General features: G+C 50.1%; 2 protein-coding genes across 2 annotated transcripts; one reads left to right on the top strand and one right to left on the bottom strand.

Moving 5' to 3' along the window:
- Positions 1–278: 278 nt before the first annotated feature.
- On the bottom strand, positions 279–1,343 carry LOC124696031 (BTB/POZ and MATH domain-containing protein 2-like). The gene has a single exon (XM_047228821.1). The coding sequence runs from the start codon at positions 1,341–1,343 to the stop codon at positions 279–281; it is 1,065 nt and encodes a 354-aa protein (XP_047084777.1).
- A 1,498-nt stretch (positions 1,344–2,841) lies between these two features.
- LOC124696030 (60S acidic ribosomal protein P2A-like) lies at positions 2,842–3,186 on the top strand. The gene has a single exon (XM_047228820.1). The coding sequence runs from the start codon at positions 2,842–2,844 to the stop codon at positions 3,184–3,186; it is 345 nt and encodes a 114-aa protein (XP_047084776.1).
- Positions 3,187–8,689: the final 5,503 nt, after the last annotated feature.

Raw genomic sequence — 8,689 nt, 5'->3', positions numbered from 1 at the left:
GATATATTTCACCTCTTATTTCGTACATGGACTAAATTACCATCCTGAGTCAATCACATGTTGCTTCCAAACCCTTCTCTCACAGTTCACGTCTCACCAATCAGATCAGCCTGTTGCTCCCTGTCGCCTCCTCCGTTGCTCTATAGGTCGTCGTCGCCAATCCAGAACGGTAGCATGGTAATTATATGTCTCTATAATTTGGAATACCCTGGAATCTAAAATTATTTCTCTAAACTAAACAATAATATCCGAGTTCTGTTGCAGTGAAGGTGAAGAAATCATCCATGAAGATTGTCAACCAGCTGGTCTAGGATGTCGGGACAGACGCTCTTGAGATGCTTGAATTCATCGGTCACCACGGTTGCTTGTAAATTGGCCACAGATTCGAGAAACTTGAAGCATGCCTTTCTAAGCCCATAACAAGCATGCTGCTCACATAGTGTCAACATAGAGGCCGCCGTCTTGGTATTGATATAGTTGCACAAGTTGTTCTCACAAATCAACTTTAACCTCTCGAGGTCATACCTGTCCGCAGCTACAAGCAAGTGTTGAGTCATCTCCATGGCGTACCCGTCGTCTATCTCGGGCAGTTCGTCGGTGTAGATGAAGTCCAGCATAGCTCTAAAAACCCTGGCATCCATGTCGTCGATACGCACACGTGCTGCGGTGTGCTCTTTCATGGGACCAAAGAGCTCCGCCATGAACACGGACGACCGGGCAGCGAGGACGCATCTGTGTGCGGAGAAGGTCTCACCGCCGACCTCAAACATTACATCCGCACCCTTGCCTGATGATAGGAGTTCGCCATACTGGTGACGCATGTCAGAAGGTGGCACCGCAACAAACTTGCTGAGGGCGATATCGCACATGAACTTGAAGCTGTCATCTTTCAGATAGCCAGACTTGACCAGTTCCGTTTCTGTCGTGAAATTCGTCGCCCACAAGGAACAGTTCTTCGGCAAGGTCGTGTATATTATGTCACGGTCAGAGCCAGAGCCAGACGGCTTGGAGTCGTCGTGGAGCAACCTGAACGTGGCCCTCACCTCGACCTTGGCAGCATAGGTGCCGACAAGCAGCAGAGCCATGGATATCCATCCATTGGCCCCCGAGACCGAGCCGTCTGGGTAGTACTTGACTTGCCAGCGGTGGCCTCCGACGACGAACACGTCGGACGTGATGCTGTTGCCCACGCCGATCCGCGCCCTGGTTTTGGAGTAGCCCTCGATCTTGAACGCGAACGAACCCGACGCCGATGGCTTGGAGATGATTGACAACGTCGTCTGCTGCGCCGGCGCGTCGCGGCTGCCGCCGCCGCCATGGACAGATCTAGAAGAGCTGGACATAGATCCAAAACTGTGTGGCCTTGAGAGCAAGGAAAGAATTCTGTTCCTTACGCAAACAAACGCGTCCGTGTTTTCTGCTTCAATCAATCGGAGTACTCCGTATATAAAGTGCGTGGCATGTAAGCAGCTAGAAATTAATACGAGTATGGTATAGGTGTTACCGTATTGAAAGCAGAATCGCAGATGCCTCCCGTCCAAGTGCGTTGTGCCCGGGATCGATCGTGACCCGTTGTGCTGAGTTCAGAGATACGTACATATACCATGTTGGTGTCCCAAAACCCCAGGTTTCTTACTTTTCTGCCCCGTATTTCGCGATTTTTTTGTTCCGTATAAAAAAAGTGCTCGTCGATACGCCGTTCCGTCTAGCAGACCCCGTATTTCACCCCGTAAATTCGTAAATTTAAAACCCCGGGAAACTTGTTCATATTCATAGTTCGTCGATTATACATACGGATCAACGTAAATACATACAAAATGTGCGATCCTAAATGGATCGCGACTTCTAGTCGGAGAGGTCGACGATGTACGCGTCGGCCTCCGCCTCCCGCAACTGCGCCTCCTTCACGGCGGCGATGGCCGCCGCCTTCTCTTCCTCCTCCGCCCTCTTCTTCTCGGCGTCGTCCTTGAGGGACTCTTCTATCGCCTTCAAGAAGTCGGGGTCCTCCTCCTCCTCCTCGCCGGCGAGCAGAGCTCCTCCGCCGCTGGTGCTTCCGATGGTCGCGTTCCACGCCGCCTTCGCCCGGCGGTGGCACTCCCACTCAGCGCGCCAGTTGTCGAAGGCGGGGCCGCTCATCAGCTTGAGCGGCGGATCCTCCTCGTACCAGCGACCGCCCGCCGCGAACTCAACGAGCTTCGGCGGGACGTACGCGGCGCCGGCGTACCTGCAGGCAGCACGGTGGCTCCCGGCGGTGGATCTCTTGCATTGGAGACGCCACGCATCCTCCACGTTGTCCGGCGAGCGGGATCGCTTCGATCCGCTCGCCGGCGAGGCGGTACTGCGGCGGCGTGCGTCCATGCCGGAGCTGGGGTGAAATGCGGAGCTAGGGAGTGAGGGATTTCTCGCCGGAGCTAACTACGGAGGCGGCGGCGGACGGCGGAGCTAGGGCTGCGAGTGAGGGGTTAACCCCTCACTCGCACCTTCGCCCGGTATAAGTAGGGGGCGGCGGGGCGGATTTCCTGGGCCCCGTATTCCACCGAAACGGGCCGGCCCGAATACGGGGCCTGCTAGACGGTCCAAACCGCGCCTGCCCGTATCCCGTCGGAATTTTACGGGGTGGACGGGTTATAAGGGAACTGTTAGACATGCTCTAAGTAGTCGTATTAGCTCCAGCCCTCCGGAAAAGAGTCCTACCCGTGCACCGTGCACGTAGATGTAGGGTTTCTCTATATATAAACTATCATACCCCGCTACGTCGAGGTATCTATCGACCAGCTCGATCGCACAATCTTCGCCTGCGAGTAGTGAATCGATTTGTCGAGTTTCCGATCGGCGATCGAGATGAAGCTCGTGGCGGCGTACCTGCTGGCCTCCGCCCGGGCCGGGAACCCGAGCCCGAACAAGGACGACGTCCGCAAGATCCTCGACTCGGTGGGCGCCGAGGTGGAGGAAGACAAGAAGGAGATGCTCTTCAAGGAGGTCGAGGGCAAGGACGTGCTCGAGCTCCTCGCAGCCGGCAGGGAGAAGTTCGCCTACGCGCCCACTGGCGGCAGTGCTGGTATGGACTCGGCTCCCGCCTCCTCCTCCGGGGGCGCCACTGCTGCCGAGAATAAGAAGGAAGAGAAGGCGGAGGAGAAGATGGAGGAAGAGGAGGACGACAACATGTTTAGCCTCTTCGACGACTAAGCAATTAGGATAGACGCATATCTATACCTAATAATAAAGGAGCTAAGGTTTCTGCCAAAATTTTCGTCCAACATTGTTTTGGACGATTTTGCCCTCCCACCAATCTCCATAATACTGCACAACTGCCACGCCACGTACCGGTTCGTTCAGTTTCGTCTGGTTTGTTCGTCCACCCGAACTGGGCTGAACTGGGCCTGGAATCGTGAAAATGTCGGTGTTTGTACCTGGTGTTTTCTCCCGTCCCGCACCTGAGCTAGAGCAGTTCATAACAAACACGATTTACAATTGAATTGAATCGACAACTCTTGCCTCCTTCTCAGGAAAACCCACCTATATATAATCTGTTTTATCCTAAAGTTGATTCCTACAACACGCCGCCGCCGCCCCATCGTGTTACTCTGGCGTGACGAAAGAACATCTCAATTGAATCTTACCGAAGCCTCAGATCCGGTCGCTAGAGTCCACGCATCCGTGGCGAAAGAACATCACGATTGAATCTTACCGAAGAAGCCTCAGATCGAGTCGCGAGAGTTCCGAATCGGTTGCGGCTCTGCCGCAGCAGCTCAACCCGATGACCTCGATCCTCGAATTCGATCTCTAGCCCGTGAGATCCAATCCTCGTCGGTCACCTGCCGCCGGTCGTCTCCGATTCGCGCTGCTAACAGGCCCCGTAGTGTCGATTTGTTTTCCGATGCGGCACGTTGCCTCCGCTCTCTCGTGTAAATCAATCGGTGGCCGATCAAGATTTCCCTGCCTCGCTCGTACTGGCCGACGCGTGTTTCGCTCCACTGAATCCGGTGCTGACGTGCTGATCGTGCGCCAAGTCGCTGAAGCCTGAAGCCTGAAGCCTGAAGCTCTTGCTCGATATGGAATCGAGAGCAGGATCGAGAAGTTTTGGTGCTAGCCTGCTCCACGGATTGGGGAGAAGGCACACGATCACTGTCGATTCTACGTGCATAGTCCGATGCTCCGGTCCCCGGGGCTGCGTTCGACTTGGAGGCCGATCCTCTGCCGCCGGTGCTGACGCAAGAGCATGCAAGGAGGCGCTCGCGGATTTCGAGCAGAGGAGCAAACAGCTGGATGTCTTGTCCGACGAGTTCCAAAGCCTCCAGGTATGATTGTGTTTTTCGACAGTTAAGCTAGCCAGTGTCACCGTGAATCGAAGATCTCGGAGTCAAATTCATCCCGCTGCGGACTGCCGCAGTCTCCACCAGCGGACAGGGACGAGCAGCCGGACGACGGAGGCTCCGTTCCTCCATACTGAATGACTGCACGCTTCTTACCCTGGTTGCTTCAATGGAATATTGAAATCTCGGGTTAGCTGCATATACAATGATGTTTATACCCGCGTGTCGTCATGGACTCGAATCCAAGTGGTGATCCACGGATCGATTCAACTATCAAGCTGCCAAAATCGATGGAGCTGACTTGCGTCTCCTCCTACCAGAAGTACCACCACGGCGACAGGTAACGACAAATTCAATCAAACACATTATATATCAGACGCTTGCCCATGCGTGACGGGAAATAAATAGTGTCTTAACAGCGAAAACAACAAGAAAGAAAACATAAAAACTTCTTGTGCATTTACCTCTTCTTGTTCTTCATCTCGTTCAACGATGTGAAAGTGCACGACGAGATGGGCGGCATTGTAGTAAACAACGGGGGAGGGCCAATAAATAACGATGAAAGAAATCTTCCTATTAACAATGTTGCGCTGCGGATGTCATGCATCGATCTCCTCGTTCTCATCGAGCTCTTTCGGGAAGTTTATTTAGCATGCTTTCACTATCCATTAATAAGGTTGTCGTCATTTCGGAGGCCGAGGCGCGCGCTTCCGCCGCGAGGAGGCGGGCAACGTCAGTCAGGTGTGCGCGTACGAGACGGCGCAGAGGGAGGCCGCGGTCCACCGCACGAAGAAGGAGGTCGTCGACCTCGACGCCAAGTAGGGGTGTCGTCGTCCGCCGCGCGTAGAGGCCCCGGTAGGGCCAAATTTTAGTCAGTTAGGCCGCGCGGGCGGAGGAACATCTATATGTGATGTCTATTTTGTGATCGCAATGTGGATTATGCAACTATAAAGTTTGAATTGCAGTTCAAAATTCTTTATGACCCGTAGCAACGTATGAGTATATTTTTCTTAGCTTCTTGTTCCTCCTTTTTATTGCCCCTGAATTTCTACCCAAATTATAACCGATGCCACCGCGTAAGTAAAAGATAACAGTTGATCTGTCCGTGTTCGCCTAGACGGTTGTCGCCTCCTTAGCGTCATGCCACATCTACTATCACCGCCGATGCCCCAGTGCAGTTGAAGCTTCTACTCAGCTCGCTGCATCAGTCACGGGTCGCCTCTCTCCTGGAGTCGTACTACAAAAACATTCTTGGTGGTAGAACAATTGTGTTCTCGTCAAGAAAAGTTGATTTTCAATAGCGAAATTATCTATGGTCATCGCAGATGTTTCACATTAGCGTTTTAGCCTTTTGTTTCTCCCGATGCAACGCACGGGCACTTTTGCTAATACATGCATACATGGCGTCCGGACTCATTGTAAATCGGCAACAATAGTACTAGTATACTGATTTAGGTGTCATTATATATGATCCTCTCTTTTAGTAATCATCTTATTGTTACACGTTGTATCTCGTTAATTTTTTAATTATTTCCTATTTTTTGTGCATGTTCTATATGATCTCCTCAATGCTTCTATTATACTCCCTCACTCCCTCCGGTCCTAAATATAAGCCGTATAATTTTTGGCACGGAAATTAAGGATCACATATTTAGAAAAAATTACATCATGTTTGGCTAGGATTAACTCTAAGTAATTGTCGTGAGCAAATAGAGGACTTTGCATAAGATAAGTAAACCTAATCAAATCTCTAAAAATATTATCCATACAAGTAGAGCAACGCAATAAACCTTATATTCTAGGTTTTTTCTCAAAAACCTATATGTCTTATATATAGGAACGGAGAGAGTATTATGTATCAATGCCTCTATCTCCACAAAACATCAATACAATACAACACAACACCATGATGGCACGAGTTGCGGCGCTTGGCCGTTGGAAGATTTGTGAAAATATGCCGATCCATGAAACGTGGAAGCTTTTTATTTTGAGATGTGAAACATGGAAGTTGAGTTTATATAAACTTGCCATGTCTATTGATCAGAAGGATTGTTTCAGTTGATGATACGTTAAAATTTTCTTGGAACAATTAACTGAAATATTCCAGATGCAAAAAGCAATAGAAGAGCTAGATCTTGTTCATCTTTGAAGTTGTTGGAAGACACAGCTTATGATATTATGCAATATAATTTACATAGCTTGTACAATCCAAAAGAATAGACCAATGAATAGTACTACTACTTATTTTGATCAGTACTATATACTCCCTCCGTTCCTAAGTATAAGTCATATAGTTTTTGGTACGGAAATTAAAGAATGTAAATTTCGGAAAAATTACACAATGTTTAAAGGGGATTAACCCTAGGCAATTAACATGAGGTAATAAAAAAATTCTCCATAAGATAAGAAAACGTAATCAAATTTCTAAAAGTATTGTACATATAATTGACGCAATGCAATACACCTTATATTCTAGACTTTTTCTCAAAAAACTATACTCCCTTCGTTCTCTTTTAGTCTACATTTTAGGAAAAATCGGACAAATTAGTAGTGCATTTATTAGTACTAGTTAAATTGGTAAACAATCAATTCAAGCTACACTGAAAATAATGACATCCAATGGGTAAACGAGGACCACTTCGTTTTCCGTATTCTTGTTGACTAAAAACTAGAACGTAGAGTATTTCAGAATGGAGGGAGTATAACTTATATCTAAGAACGAAGGGAGTATAATTTACACGTAGTATCTTGTTAATCGTTAATTTATTCCCCCCTTTTGTGCATTTTCTATATGATCTCCTCAATGCTTCTATTATATGTATCAATGCTTCTATTACCACAAAATATTTCGTGTGTCGGCGGTAATATATCACCGATTGATCTCTTTCTTGGCGCGTCGGTGGTAACTCAAAGCATATGAGCATTTTCCTAGCAGTGGAGGATGAACCGCCGCCGGAGGATTTTGCCGCTCCGCACACGCTGTCGTTGCCTAATCGACGGTACCTCGGAGGAGGGATCCTCACGAGGGGGAGAAGAAGTAGGGGTCATAGGGCGGAGTGCACACGGGACGGTGGTACGCGAGTTACCCAGCTTCGGAACACCTGCACGATGACAGGGCCTACTGCTGCTTGTCTAGAATTATCTGGGCGCTTTCGCGTTGTTACAATGAGTTGTGGTTGTGCCTCTAGGGCTCCCGGGATCCGGCTTATAGAGACGCACGGATCTAGGGTTTACACGGAGAGTCCTAGCCGGATTACAGATAGCCTAACTACGGTACAATATCTTGCCGTGCACGTCACGGATCCGCCTTCCATATACGTCGTACTGGATTTGGGTTCCTCATGGGCCTCCACGGATCCGGGTTACTCCTAATGTTGGTACGGATCCGGCTTACTGATCCTGGGCTGGACTTCTTCCTTCATGATCAACAGCAACTGGGCCGCCCGATGGGCCACATACCTCATCACCATCTGTGGGCCACCCGGGCTTGCCGGATCTAGGGACTGTCGATGGTACACCCATGAAGTATACCCACAACAGTAGCCCCCAGAGTTCTCCGAGTTTCTCCTGCAGTTTCCGCCTTGCTGGTCCATCATGATCTCCGGCAAACGTTGGTAACGCGGAGAAACTTGAAGAGCTCCAACTTCGCATTTTCTTCTTTCCCCAACTATTAGTCGGAAATGCTCCCATCCCGCGGGACTTCATCCATCGACATTCCAAAGAACATTTCCGGGTTACTCCCTGCTCGTGAATGAGAACTAACTTATCCTCACGCAATTACCCGGAATCTTAAAAGACTCAAACGGTTCCGCCAATTCTGGCGCCATTTTCGCGCGATTTCCGCGGTAACTTATCTCTAGCCATTTTTACCGTTAGGGTTTGGGACACGTGTCGCGCATCCAACGGTGCGACGCTTGCGTTCCGACCACAGGATGCGGAGCACGAATCTTATCCCTTCAGCCTATAAATATCCGCCGTCGAGGCCCTTACCCTCATTCACCCCCCTTCTCACCTCTCAGCCGAGCGCCGCCCGCGAGCTCTTCCTCCGCCGTGCCGGAACTTGCCGGAAAAGTCGCCGGAGCATCACCGGAGCGAGTCCACCACCGCAGTGTTCTTCGTGTTCTTAACTCCGGCGAGCCACCGCGCGGAAAACTCATCGCCGGCGACTACGACCACCGCAATCGCCATTACGAGCAAGTCCTCGAGCTTCATCTTCGCGCCGTAGTTGGTAGGGGTGAACTTGGAGAAGACAATGTGGGATCCGACTAAAGCAAGTTTCCGCCAAACCTTTTTTCCTCAGATGTCTTCAACGACTCCGCCTCCGACCTCGGAACCAATCATGGCGACCCCGATCTCCTCCGCCCTCCTCCCTTTGT

Source organism: Lolium rigidum, chromosome 3 (genome assembly GCF_022539505.1).
Source record: "Lolium rigidum isolate FL_2022 chromosome 3, APGP_CSIRO_Lrig_0.1, whole genome shotgun sequence".
NCBI lineage: Eukaryota > Viridiplantae > Streptophyta > Magnoliopsida > Poales > Poaceae > Lolium > Lolium rigidum.
Note: the sequence above shows the minus strand (reverse complement) of the source record. Positions and strands in the feature narration are given on the sequence as shown.